General features: G+C 39.8%; 2 protein-coding genes across 2 annotated transcripts in view; one reads left to right on the top strand and one right to left on the bottom strand.

Annotated features, from left to right (window-relative positions):
- The first annotated feature begins 4,601 nt into the window (after positions 1–4,601).
- LOC148845831 (ABC transporter G family member 14-like) lies at positions 4,602–8,120 on the top strand. The gene is made up of 5 exons (XM_088955364.1): positions 4,602–4,871; positions 5,036–5,828; positions 6,424–6,609; positions 6,930–7,117; positions 7,256–8,120. Exons 1-5 carry the CDS (start codon positions 4,740–4,742, stop codon positions 7,904–7,906), a joined length of 1,950 nt encoding a protein of 649 aa, XP_088811490.1. The 5' UTR covers positions 4,602–4,739; the 3' UTR covers positions 7,907–8,120.
- The window catches only part of LOC148845830 (RNA polymerase sigma factor sigB-like), a 30,117-nt gene continuing 23,444 nt past the window's right edge, over positions 8,080–14,752 (bottom strand). The window contains exons 6-7 of the mRNA XM_088955365.1: positions 8,655–8,855; positions 8,080–8,549 (exon numbers count right to left, since the gene is read on the bottom strand). Of these exons, the coding sequence (XP_088811491.1) occupies positions 8,268–8,549; positions 8,655–8,855 (483 nt within the window). The 3' untranslated portion in view covers positions 8,080–8,267. The remainder of the gene's footprint in view (positions 8,550–8,654; positions 8,856–14,752) is intronic.

The following is a 14,752-nucleotide window of genomic DNA, read 5'->3' as shown; positions in this document are numbered from 1 at the left end:
TCAAGCTCTATCTAACCCACTAAGAAAACTAAACTTTATCTTCAGGGGCGTTCCTTTTTTAGGATTTTGAGAGAGGGAAAGTTGGTCGATGGGATTTTGGTTCACATTGACCGAGAAACCTATGTTCTTTTTTCAAATATATGTGGGAATCAGGAAAATTTTATTTTTCTAAACAAAATACTTCTTTTAATAATGAATTTTTATGACTAAAATGGTCATTATCTTATTTATCTGGGGAATAAAAGAATGTGAATAAATTTACTTATCCAGATAAATATTTCTTGGAATAAATTACTTATCGAAAAACGAATGAAGCATGAAGCTTTCAATGCCTTTTTCAGAGATATCTCCATATATACTCCATATTTTAGGGTTGTTCATCATCCCTCTACTAATAAATTTGTGTTTTTTTTTTTTCCAATTGAAGATATGTTAATTGAAAAAAAGTTAATTAAGGCATCTGGTTCTCAGTCGTCTCCATCAAAAAAAGTGGCATTCCACGATTCCTCTGATCCCACTATATCCGCTTTAGTGGTGCAACATGGCGAAGATTCAGCTGCACGCGCACCTCTGGGATACTTGTTGGTCATGATTAGGGTTTGAGAAAACAGTGTATTTTGCTTCTAATGTCTAATTAGCCTTAATTATGCCCCCCCTATGTAGGGGCTGAAAGGAGAAACATTTGCTCTAAAAGTGAGAAATTAAAGATGGTTGAATACAAGCATGCGGTGCACATGTAGGAGGGTCTAATTGGACACCACACTAAACAAAGAGAAGGAAAACTACAAATTTTGGTAGTTAGGAATTAGGATCAGATATATTTATGGAGGATGGATGGATGGTGGGTCACAGTTGGATCAGACATTTCTGTGTTTTTTTCCCTATATTTCTTTCTCTTTTTCAGATAAGCTGTTGAAAATTGAAGCCAAGAACAAATGAAAGAGAGTGTGCTCAACCACAGAAAATAACAAGAGACATACCAATAAAAAGATTTCAGAAAAGGGAGATGGGTTTGAGTGGGTGGCCCCTCCACGTCCAATTGCTGCCAATGATTTTGTAGATCGCTTGTCAATGTCATATTGGACCATAAAAAGGATGCCCTCACTAGATCATGTATATATGGGAGTGCTTGCCACGTGTCTATCTCCCAACTCCATAACTCAACTAAGCCAAGCCCCATTGTGAGTCCCAATGCCAAGATCAACTTTGGAATCCAAGAAGCCATGAACAGTTCTTCTTTAATTAGATGGTTTAATTTTTGGTATCTAAATTAATTTATTTCTCTTTTCTTTGAATAAAGCATAATCATCTATATATATGCACTCACCCTCCAGATGCTTTTATTTTTAAAACATTTTATTTTTTTACTTATTTTATTAATAAAATTTGTTGCAATAATCAGATTAAGGCTTTATGCAAAACTGCTAATGCAGAGTAGGGGTGCAACTTGGGCGGGCCCAGCCCAAGCCCGAATTGGCCCAACCCAGAAATTTTATACAGGCTGGGATTGGATTTCCAGTCCTCAAGCTGAGCTTGAGCCCAGAAGTCAAGCTTATTTATTTTTCAGGCTGGGCTTAGGCTTATTCCTTAGGTAGCCCGAATCCAGTCTGAGCTCAGCCCAATTATATATATTTATACATATATATGTGCATATATGTAAATGTTGGATATATATATTTACATATATATATATATATATATATATATATATATATATAAACATCTGTATAAATATTTTGCCTATATATTCACATTCATACATAAATACATTTATATATGTATAATTTTAGAGTGGATTCATTGACCAATCTGAGCCCAACCTGAATGCATCAAATTATAGGACAGGCTGGGCTCAGATTGGAAAAATCAGGCTTGACCTCGGGCCCGGTTATGGGTTTCGTTGACCATAAACCTAGCCTAATCTGCCCAGCTTGCACCCGAAATGCAGCTAATTATTTTAAGCTTTTAACACAGTGAAGGATAAAGATATGCCACGGTGTCAAACAACTTCTTAGTTAAGAAAGAAAGAAAAGAAGGATAAAGGCAATGAACCTCTAAATGCGTAAAATATAAGCATTGATGGTTCTCATTCTTCTATAGTTAAAGAAATTAAATTCTTAAAAAGAATAAAAAAATATCAAAAATGATTAATATATATTCCAAAATATTTTATTCAAAACGTGAAATGAATTAATTAGTTGCTCCTTTTTATTAGTTTGCCAAACCAATTTAATTAGTCAATCTCTTGAATTTGTTGTCTACTAATTAAATAGCACATAATTGGTTGACTTTAATTTTATGGTATATTTTCCTAATTCAGGCCCCTTCAGATTTTGGTACTTTTCTTACTTAGATATAATGGTTATGAGACTGTCCACGTGTCTTGCATGTGAAAGGCTTAACTGGTGTTCAGAGAAAATACATATATAAATGGCTCAACTACAAAATAAAGTAGTAAAAAAGATAAAGCTCCCAATTAACTTTTCATTTGTTTAAATGCTTAAAGCATCCTAATTAGTCACTAATCTTACATCAGAAGGTAAATAATATCTCAGATTCTGATGCTAACTCATATGGTTGCAAAGAAGTCAACTTACAAATAGGCATCAAAAGCTATTAGAGAACATGGTTATGTGAAGTAGAATCTCAAAAAGTTTTAAAGATTTCAAATTAAAGAAATAAAAAAAGATATATATCTTTTGAGTATGCAGAACGTATATACTCAGCCCCTTCAAAAGAAACATCATGAACCTCAGAGATTTGAATTCAAGATGGTGTCTGAGTTTAACTTCTAAGCAAAAAGCTCAAGGCGTAAGTCTCACATGCATTTTATTTTAGGGCAAGGATCTATATCAATATTTGAGCTGACATTTTTTTTTTTTTATTTCTTTTGAAGGACTTCACAACGGGGATAATCCATCTCCCAACCTAAGTGCAGGAGGATCCGTTCCTAAATCTATGTTACAACTAGCAGGAGACCTTACCAACCATCTGGTTGGCACCTTACAAGTTGACAACATTCATCTTTCTTTAAGCTTTGCCTAGGAGTGCGAGCCTCGAAGCTTAAGTTTAAATGCCTTCAAAAACTTTAGAATAATAGAGAAAGGGGAGAGAATCAGGATCACCTGCCAATAAAATACGTTCCAACACCCTATCAACATCATCGGACACCACACATTGGGAGTGTCAATGGACCAGTTTTGGGTTTGATTCCATCCAAATCAAAATTCATTTAGACGAATTGGACGAACTAATATAACATATTGGATATATCTAGTCCATTGATAGAAAATAAGAACATAGGTGTCAATGGACCACATTTGAGTTGAAACCAATCTAAATTAACAGAAATTTGAACAGACAACAGTCTCTGGACCGGTTCAAAATGATCCAAAATATTCGTTGGACTGGATTGGGCCAGGTCCATTTGTAATGGATTCACATTGGACTGGGCCGGATTGGCAATTGACACTCCTACCACACGTTTCATGCAAGGTGGGTCCCACTTTTATGGTGAGCCCCACTTTCATAGTGAGATGTGCTGTGTTAGATCAAGTGGACAGTGTTGGAACGTGTTTTGTCAGCAGGAGATCCCAATTCCCGACTCGAAAGGAGAAGCAAAGGGAGGGAGGGGCGGAGGGCATCTGATTTGCCATGCGCACCACGGCAAAACCTACCAATGAAAACCCACATGGTGGCTCCACTCAAGACCCATCTCCAAGGGCCCAGACTCAAGAGACCCACAACCCAAAACTCAGTGCGCTGCCAAAAATTAAGTAAAATATTTTTGGGGTTCGTCTTTTAATCATGTCTCTCTTTCTTGTTCACTGTCTCGGTCTAAACAACATTAAATTTTATGATAAAGACTAGAGAAAGTTAGCTTGAAGCAAACCAAAACAGAGACGGTATTAATGGAAGACGGGAGGCTTTTGCTATGCATCTCCTCCTCCTCTCCCCACTTTATTAAGTCGATATATGTTATTTTCCAATACTATACAAACACAAAACCTTATCGAATATTTCCACGGAGAATGTTGAAAATTAAACACCATCTGAAACGTATCAGAATCAGTTGGGCAGTAAAGCAAAAGCCTAAAGCTAGCTTGGTGTGTCTTCAATCTTCTCTTTTTTTTTTTTTTTTTTCTAGTACAATTCACCATGTGTTCTCATAGTATACCAAGCCTACAAATTTTAAATTTTTTTCTCTTTCTTTTTTAAGTATTCTTGGATGCTAACCGAAAGTCAAAAAGAACGAGAAGAGTCATCCAACGGTGAGAGAATCATAATCTAGAATAGAAGAAAGAGATCTTCATAGAAAATCTTTTCTGAATAAAGCTAGCTAGTTGAAGGAAAGTGAGAGACAGATTATCGTAGAGCTCACCAAGTTAAGTTTTACATTCAGATTAGTAAAATAGATTTGGTTTTATAAAATGTATTCGTGTTGGTGATACTGTGTTAGATTAATTGATAAGGTAAGAAAGAAAAAAGGTGGGAATGTGGGATTTGTGGGACCCCACTATGGAAGTCTAGGAGGAGAGACCTACATCATCATGGAGGCTTAATCACAGAGGGGACATCCTCGTTTCACATCTCGTACTAAGTATATATGTAAGGGTCCTCCAGTTCACCTTGGGAAGCCAAAGGAACCCAAATCCAGAATAAATAGACTTTCTGTTTTTTCACTTCTCTTCCATCGGTTCTTCTTTGGCCATCCTCTTCTTGACCAGACTCCAATATCCATGCCGGAAAACCCCCAACAGTTTGGTTCTTTGAATATGTCTGAGCAACCCAACAACACAACCATCGTCGCATACCCAGTGCACCCCAATCCTCCATCTGTTCTACAACTTGCCTTCCCTATAACACTTAAGGTCTCTCATTCTTCTATCTTAGTTTTCAGTCACTTAACTCTCTCTCTCTCTCTCTCTCTCTCTCTCTCTCTCTCTCTCTCTTTTCCAATAAATATATTCTATTTATTATATAGGATGTACTTTTTATTGATCTTAATATATAGTTTGATATATATGTTGTGCAGTTTGAAGAAATGGTATACAAAGTAAAACTGGAGGAGAAAGGCTTTTGGTGGGGTGGTACATGGAATACCAAAGAGAAGACTATACTAAATGGGATAACAGGGATGGTGTGCCCAGGAGAGATCCTGGCGATGCTAGGCCCGTCGGGCAGCGGCAAGACGACGCTGCTGACAGCTCTCGGAGGGCGGTTGAATGGGAAGCTCTCCGGGAAGATTACATATAATGGGCAGCCCTTCTCCGGTGCCATCAAACGGAGGACAGGATTTGTGGCACAGGACGACGTACTCTACCCACATCTGACTGTGACTGAGACCTTAGTATTTACTGCACTACTAAGGCTGCCTGACACCCTGACTCGGGTTGAGAAGGTCCAGCATGTCGAGCATGTGATCGCCGAGCTGGGGCTCGGCCGGTGCAGGAATAGCATGATAGGAGGTCCACTCTTCAGAGGGATATCAGGAGGTGAGAAGAAAAGAGTCAGCATAGGCCAAGAAATGCTTATCAACCCAAGTCTTCTGCTGCTGGATGAACCCACTTCAGGATTGGACTCCACCACGGCTCAAAGGATCCTGACCACCGTCAAGCGGCTCGCCGGCGGGGGTCGCACCGTGGTTACCACCATTCACCAGCCTTCAAGCCGACTGTACCACATGTTTGACAAGGTGGTGTTGCTCTGTGAGGGCTACCCCATCTACCATGGCCCAGCATCAGCTGCCTTGGATTACTTTTCCTCTATTGGCTTCTCTACGTCTGTTTCTGTCAACCCGGCCGATCATTTACTTGATCTCGCCAATGGTATGTAATCCCTCTGCTATTTTAATTTCTCGTTTTGGCCATTATTAACAACTTAGTGACCTTATTTGGATATCTTTTAATAATAAGTGGCGACGTGAGTGCAATGGGGTATGGGAGTGCAGGGAGCTTTATTTTCTTTTCTTTGGTTAGTTTATTGCACGGGAGATAGTGAATCACTTGGCAGGGCCTACTACTGAGTGGAAGTGGTGGTTATTATTGTACCTTCTTCATTGACAAAAGAAATAAATGGAGTATGATGAGAAACCCACAGCACCACCACAATTTCATCTTCAGTTCCTGTATTTTATGGGACACGAGACATCTTAATCTCTCTTTATGCCTAATCTATGAAGCATCATATATAATATTAAACTGATAGGATAATAGTTGAAGAAAACGATAATGTCTTCTTTTGATCCAACATTAACACCTGTGCAAGAGACTGATCAAAGATGACAATGCCCCTGCATTGTCAGGATCAATCTCTCGTAACCCATTATCTGTTTAAACATTCCAATTGAGAGAATTGGAGGAACAGGGCTAGTTTTGTTGAAGAAACATTGGAACTTGATTCTAAGATTACCCACTAATGCAGGGATTGCCCCGGATTCCAAGCATGTCAATGAACAAGGTGATTTTCAGGCCAACATGGAACAGGAGCAGAAATCAGTGAAGGAGGCCCTCATTTCTGCTTATGACAAAAACATTGTTACGGGGTTGAAAGCTGAGCTCTGCAGTACGGATGTAAATAGCTACAACTATACAAGAGATGCCTCTGCAAGTAAGTGATCTTCTATCCAATTGCCATGACTATTCATGCCAGCCACACCAACAATATGCGATTTCCACATAAACACAAACTGGAGAAATACTACCAATACTTCATCATCCGTGACTTTTTTAATTCCCAGATGTTTAGGTTTAGGAATCATCTTGGCTTTTACAATTAACAGCTCAGTGCTTATTGGAATGGAATCTCTTTGATTCACTTCTATCAAAGATCATTCGGTTTACCACTTGATGATGGGACGTATACATACAATATCGACTTTGTGGTTATACCAGACTGTCATCTCAAGTTCTCTTTGCACCCTGACGCAGGGAATTCCACAAAATCAGATCACTGGGGAACAAGCTGGTGCCAGCAGTTTTTGATTCTTCTGAAGAGAGGTCTGAAGGAACGGAGGTACGAGTCCTTCAACAGATTACGAATTTTCCAAGTCATAAGTGTTGCTACTCTGGGCGGTCTCCTTTGGTGGCATACCCCAGCATCCCATCTCCAAGACCGAGTAAGTACTAATTTCTTCCACTTCTTAAACAACCCAATTAGGACTTTAGAAGACAGAGAGGACAAAACTGTTAACTGAAGTTTCTGTGGGTTCTATTTCTATGTGAGTCATAAGGGTGGTTTTCTTGCTTGAGTGCAGATAGCCTTGCTGTTTTTCTTCTCTGTGTTCTGGGGCTTCTTCCCACTGTACAATGCTGTCTTCACGTTTCCTCAAGAAAGATCAATGCTCATCAAAGAACGCTCTTCTGGAATGTACCGTCTTTCCTCTTACTTCCTTGCCCGGACAGCCGGCGACCTGCCGATGGAGCTCGCACTTCCTACTGCCTTTGTAATCATAATCTACTGGATGGGTGGACTCAAGCCTGACTTCACCGCCTTCGTTCTTTCCTGGCTTGTAGTTCTCTTCAGTGTTCTGGTCTCCCAGAGCCTTGGTCTTGCATATGGTGCCATCCTCATGGATGTCAAACAGGCTGCCACCTTGGCCTCTGTGACCACCCTTGTCTTCCTGATAGCCGGAGGCTACTACGTACAACAGATTCCTCCCTTCATTGTCTGGTTGAAGTACTTGAGCTACAGCTTCTACTGTTACAAGCTGCTTCTTGGGATTCAGTACACTGAGAATGACTACTACGAGTGTTCACAGGGAGTGTTTTGCCGGGTGGTAGATTTTCCGGCTGTGAAGGTGGTGGGTCTGAAAAACTTGTGGGTGGATGTATCCATCATGGCCATGATGTTAGTTGGCTATCGGCTTATTGCGTACATGGCATTACGCAGGGTGCAGGTGAGGTAATCAACAGTCGATTCATTCAGCACCAGAGGACTAATTTCGTCCAAGAACACCGACGGTTGAAGAGTTTTCTCTTTCTTCAGCTGAGGAAAAACGTTAGTTGAAAAGTTAGGTTATGAGACAAAGGTCATCAACCGTTTTGATCCTTGTCACAGTTTCATGTACTCAGACTTCAGTAATAATGAAATATACCAACTCCAAACTTTATTTCTCTACAGAACTGATTTCTCGTGATGGAATAAATTAAATGTGCATTACAAAAAGGTATGAATAAGATATGTTTCCCATTGATGGAAAAAAAGAAAGATTAACAAAGGAAAGAAAATAAATATGGACAACCCCGTCGAGCATCTTACTGTGGGGCTTATAAAATTACATATTGCTGTAAATTTTTTGTTCTCCTTTTATTCTTCAGCTTCCTAAAGGCACAGGATTCTATCTGTCGGATTCTTTCTCTGCTCACACCCATCAACTCCCCAATCTCTTGCAGCGTCTTCATTCTTCCATCCTCCATCCCGAATCTCCACCTAATTACTTGTTTCTCCCTTGGATTAAGACTATCCAGCACCTTCTCCAAATCTTGTTTCATGAATTGCTTGATCAGCAATTCTTCAGCTGTTTCTGCATCCGGATCTGCAATAATTTCCTGAAAACAAAGAGAAAGCACCATTAATAAATGAATAAGAAAGTGAAGTGATTCCATATGAATGATAGGTATCCATACAAAAGAATAACGCAAAAAAGGACAGACCGAAGGTTTCATATCCTGGTTCATCCCAATCTTCTGATCAAGAGATATAGGAGCTTTTGGGGTAAGTAGCACAGCAGTGAGTCTCTTCATTGACAACCCTGTTGCCTCTGCAACTTCTTCATTATCGGGATGTCTTCCATTCTCACTATATAGTTGCTTCTTAGCCTCCCTCACTCGATAAGTTGCTTCGACCATGTGAAACTGTTCGTTCCAACAATATTCAAACATATGATTGAAGGATATTTTAGAAGAAAATGCAATCACAACTTAATAATTGTAACAACAAACTAGTCAATTTACTATACTCAAAGTCAAATTATATTTTGTGATTGTTAACGTAAGAGCAGAACTGGTTTTTGAATTAGTATTGGTTACATTCTTCTCCCTCTTCCCCCACCCTCAACTGTCAGAGATGAGTAAAATCAATTAATAAAAGAAAAAAGAAAACTACAGTGCAAGACCAAGAAAGAGAAACCAATAAAGAAACATCAAGAGTACATACAACATCCTTCGCACATAAAATACAATAGACAAATCCATGGGCAGTAGCAGAAAGCAAATCACCAGATTCCTTTAAGTGGCAATCTGATATGGGCCCACACAGTGGAATCAATATCAATGAACTTGGACAGGGACCCATATCTACAAAAGAATAATCACCCTCCACCATCAGCAAGGGAAGGTGGCTAGGGGTTGAACCATTTATCCGTTCTGTTGTGCAGATTATCATCTGCAGTAGAAAGCTACCTTTACTGACTATAAAGATATTCTGAGATATAACAAAAAAAAAAAGATATGTTTAACAGTAGACATTCACATTGGTGAATTTCCATGTGCATGCACTTTCTTGTGTTTTTCCTTTGTTTTTTTCATTGAGGGGGGCCAGTAGACCAATTGAATATTTTGTTCTTTCATGCAAGCTGCGCTAGGTCTAGGTCTACGTATAAGAAAGCACCATTTTCATAATAAATTTGTAAACTCAAATAAAAAATGTAGATATTCTGCTGGTGTGAGTTTGTCTTACACTGCCAGTCCTAAGCCCAGATTAAGGAAAGATGTATCAGGTTGATAGCCAGCACTTACAACTTGATGATGAGATAAAAATGTAGACATTCAGTTTCCTTTATTATCACCAAAAAAGATGTATCCTTTATCAGTATAAATGCCTCAAAATCTATGCAATGGCCCATAATTGTATATAAGTATATAACCATTAACCACTATGAGAGAGCTTCAAACACCTGTTTTGGCCAATGTTCTAACTTTCAAATGCCTAGATAACCTTCTTTTATTTTTATTTATAGTTATGCCATGTGGGTATATCCATTAACCGCTATAAAAGAGAGAATTTTACACTTGTCTTGGTCAATGTTCTAACTTTTAAATGCCTAGAATACCTCCCTTTTTATTTTTATTTATGGTAATCCATGTGATATCCATTTTCCTCCCTCTTATTTGTTGGAGAAACCCAAGAGTTTGCTCTTTATCTGTGCATTCACATTCAATCTCTCCCAATAGCATTACACATAGAACCTCTCCAAGCACATGCCAGCAGCTTCTCCACCACATAAAAGGTACTTTTTCTTTGAGAGAAGATAAAGAACATGGATCGGATTGACTGTCTTCTTTCTCTTTGCTTGCTCTGCTATTCTCTCGCAAACTCTTTTCTATGTTTTTTTTTTTGTGATGTTGTGATTCTTACAGAGATGAATAAATGAAGGCGATAACAACCACATGTGCTAGATGGGTATATAGGTTCGAGGCTAGAAGAGGTCAATTCATCTTGGCACAAAATGATGATACAAAGGAACATCTTCAGGCTTTTCTGTTTAGATTCTAAGGATCACATTTTTTATTTGTTTCAATTTAATTTCTAGGGTATTCTGAATTCGTGTTTGTTGTATGTAGTCAAGTGATTATAGTAGTCCTGAAGGTCCACATGCATTGGGACTCAGGCTTGCAGTCAGAAAACTAGAAAGAGCATAGAGAAAAATAAAAGTACAATCTTTCTCCGATTGACTCAAGTATTTCCTTCCATCTTGCTTCTGCATTCTAGAATCTTTTTTCGATTCTAAACAAATTTGTATTCTTTGTTTTCAACTGGTAACATATTAATTCAAACTTTATTGATAAAAAGGAGATATAATAACCCAGTATATTTAAGAGCCAGCACCTATAGCTTCTCAAGGGACTTAGCACCATCAAGATAGTCTACATAATTACCATCAAACCGAGAACAATCAAAAGTAACTATAAAATTTAAAGTTATTCTATTCTGTTTACTCCATTCATCATAAAGATTAAATTAGACACAGTGAAGACTAATCATCCATTCTATTTAAACCAACGTTTTCAAACCATGGTTGACTTGGCAGTCTAAACATTCGGACTGGAAACTAACCACCATTCCGGCTCCGTGCACATTGTTTTGTAAAAAAAAAAAACTGTTGACCCAGATGGTCTAACCACTGAACTATTAGACCTGGGCAACGGTTCAGGGTTTAATAAAAAGAAACTAAACTTGTTAAACACTAAAATAACAAAAAAGAGAGAAGGTTGACTGGTTGGTGGGGGAGAGAGAAAGAAATTGACCAGTTGGTAGGGGGAGTAAAAAGAGAGGGCTAGGGAAAGAGAGGGAGAGAGAAAAGAGAAACCTGAAAGACAGAGATTGGAGGGAGGACTGAGGAGGCAACTGCCACACTCCTTTTTCTTCCATCTTTCATTCTTTCTCAGCCGTCCCTCTCACTCTTTCCTCTCTAACCTAATATTCTAATCAATCTTTTAAAATGCAGAGGTGTGACAAAAGGTGTTCCACTACCTGGAGGCATGAGGCATAATAGTTCAGAACATAAGAGGTGTAAGCCCCCTAAGCCCAAGGAGGCATAAGAAGCCCCCTTAAGAAGAGGGGATGAAGAGGAAAAAGGAAGAGGAAGAAGAGGAAGGAGGATCTCATCTTGTTTTTTGGTTTCTTTTTTATGAATGATGTCTTGTATTAAGAATGAAGATGCTAAAAGGGAGTCTTGTCAAAGTATAGGTGAGAAAGCAAAGCAAATGAGACAAAGTGGAGCCCAGCACCAACAAAAACAGAAAAAGAACGAAACAAAAAACAATTTGGGCTGCACTAAAAAGGTGTTGGGGGGTTTGGAGGCAGCCCAAACTTTCTTTCCCTTCTCTTTCCTTTTCTTTCTTTCACTAGAAGTTCAGGACTGTTATCAGTCTTGAACCCTAATGAATCTCAGGATCGAAGATAAGCAGAAAGAAAGAGGAGAGAAGTGAAAGAGGGAGAAGAAGCAGTAGAACACAAGGGTTGAAAGGAGGAGCAGAAGCTTCATGTTCTGCCGCCGCCACTTTAATTAATATTTATAGGTTATGCTCATTACATGGAAAGGACAGATTTGCCCTTAGTCTTTACATAACAAATAGAGTAAAACAAAGACTGAAATAAATAACAACTGAAACAACTAAATGACCAATAGCTAACCCTAGGCAGACTAGAATATCTTCTACCCTACGAACACAGTGGGACCGTAGCTGTGGGGCCCACTTCAGTGTTCTCTACACTCCCCCTCAAGTTGGGAATAAATGTTTATCATTCCCAACTTGGATAGATCTGCCTCTAGCTTCTTCCGTGATACAGCTTTAGTGAGGATATCTGCCAATTGCATATTGGAGGTGATGTATGGGAGACATACTTCTTGTGATGAGACCCTCTCTCGTACAAAGTGTCGATCAACTTCAATATGTTTAGTCCTGTCATGCTGCACTGGGTTGTGTGCTATATTAATAGCCGCTTGATTATCACAATACAGCATCAGGGGCTTCTCATACTCAACGCCCAACTCCTCAAGTAGTGATCTCAGCCAAAGAATTTCAGCCACTCCATTAGCCATTGACCTATACTCAGCTTCAGCACTGGATCGAGAGACAACACTTTGTTTCTTACTCCGCCAAGAAACCAGGTTACCTCCCACAAGAGCACAATATTTAGAGGTAGACCTTCTGTCATCAACACTCCCAGCCCAATCGGCATCTGTATAGACTTCCACCTTCATGTGGTCATTGTTCTTGAACAGTATACCTCTACCCGGGCATCTCTTCAAATATGCTAGTATTCTTTCTGCTGCTAGAAGGTGTGTGGTTCTAGGAGAATGCATGTACTGACTGATAACACTAACGGCATAATTGATGTCTGGTCGGGTAAGGCATAGATATAGGAGCTTTCCCACTAACCGCTGGAACATAACTTTGTCTTCAAGCAGCTCCCCACTCTCTGCATTAATCCTGTGGTTCTGTTCAATAGGTGTATCTGCAGGTTTGACACCTAGCTTTCCAGTTTCAGCCAAGAGATCTAACACATATTTCCTCTGAGAGACAAAGATCCCCTGCTTAGATCTAGCAACCTCAATACCCAAAAAATACCATAGTGTACCCAGATCTTTCACCTCAAACTCTTGATGAAGAAGCTGTTTAAGGGACTCAATCTCATGGTTGTCGTTTCCTGTGACCACAATATCATCAACATAAACTGCAAGTAGTGTCAGTGACGACTCCACCCTCTTGATGAATAATGTATGATCTGACTGGGCCTGTACATAACCGAACTTCCCAAGGGCTAGTCTGAATCTGTCGAACCAAGCTCTAGGTGACTGCTTCAAACCATACAAAGCCTTATTGAGCCGACAAACTTTCTTACCTGCTTCTGTATCATAGAATCCAGGAGGCAACTGCATGTAGACCTCTTCCTGCAAGTCCCCGTTCAGGAAAGCATTCTTAACATCCATTTGGTACAAAGGCCAAGTGTAGCTTGCTGCAAGAGATAATAGAACCCGAATGGTGGTCATCTTGGCTACCGGGGCAAATGTCTCCAAGTAATCTATACCATAAGTTTGAGTGAACCCCTTTGCAACTAGCCGAGCTTTGTACCTCTCAATGGAACCATCCGCATTATGCTTCACAGTAAATACCCACCTGCATCCAACTGGTTTCTTTCCTTTGGGCAAGTCAACTAGCTCCCAGGTATTATTTTTCAACAGGGCATCCATTTCAACTTGCATTGCACCTCTCCACTCCGGGACTGATAGGGCTTCTTGCACTGTTCACGGAATAGGGACATCAGCAACAGAGGTGAGATAGGACCTGTAGGAGGGAGATAGGCGATCATAGGACAAAAACTGGGAGATGCAGTGGGTTGTAGATGTGGTGCAATGCCGTTTTCCTTTACGGAGGGCAATGGGAAGGTCAAGGTCATCTGCAGAGGGTGAGGTAGCAACAATGGAAGGAGTCTCTGTGGGCCCTGGGACTATAATATCTGGACTTGGAGCCGCAGAAGAGATTGTAGCTGGCTGGGACTGCTGATGACCAGGATCAATCTGCCTGCATCGCCTATGATAGACTCTCAACTCCCGATCCCTTTGACCACCCTCGCTACTACAGCCCTCATCATCAACTGGAATAGGTAAGGGAACAGCCCCAAAGGTATTAACCCTGTCCTCACTGCACTCGCCTTTGATAGACTCTCAACACGTGCTCTGGTGGATAACCCCATGATTAAGGAGGTACGATGCCAATGGCTTAGCAAAGTATTCCTTTGCATTATCAGATCTAAGCACTTTTATCCTGACATCAATTTGTGTTAGGATCATTTGGTGGAAGTTTTGGGTCAGGACAGGCACCTCATCTCGTGATCGCATAAGATAAACCCATGAAAAACGGGTGTGGTCATCAACAAATAGTAAAAAATACTTGTACCCCCCCATAGAAGGAATGTGATATGGCCCCCAAACATCAGTATGCACAATATCAAAAGAACTATTACTCCTTTTATTACTCAATGAATAAGAGTTTCTACAATGTTTAGCCAACTCACAACTTTCACACTTCAACTGAGATAACTCAACAGACTCAAACAAAGTAGGAAACAGACTCTTCAAGGACCGAAAAGATAAATGACCCAATCGGTTATGCCACAACATAACCGGACTCACAACTTGAGAAACCAGTAACTTCTTATCCACTGACTCTTCCCGACGAGAACTCTCCCCGAGCAGATAGATCCCATTCGTCTCACAGCCAGTCCCAATCACCTTCTTTGTCTCCAT

This window comes from Nelumbo lutea, chromosome 7 (assembly GCF_056320005.1).
Source record: "Nelumbo lutea isolate HS-2025 chromosome 7, American lotus-T2T, whole genome shotgun sequence".
NCBI lineage: Eukaryota > Viridiplantae > Streptophyta > Magnoliopsida > Proteales > Nelumbonaceae > Nelumbo > Nelumbo lutea.
Note: the sequence above shows the minus strand (reverse complement) of the source record. Positions and strands in the feature narration are given on the sequence as shown.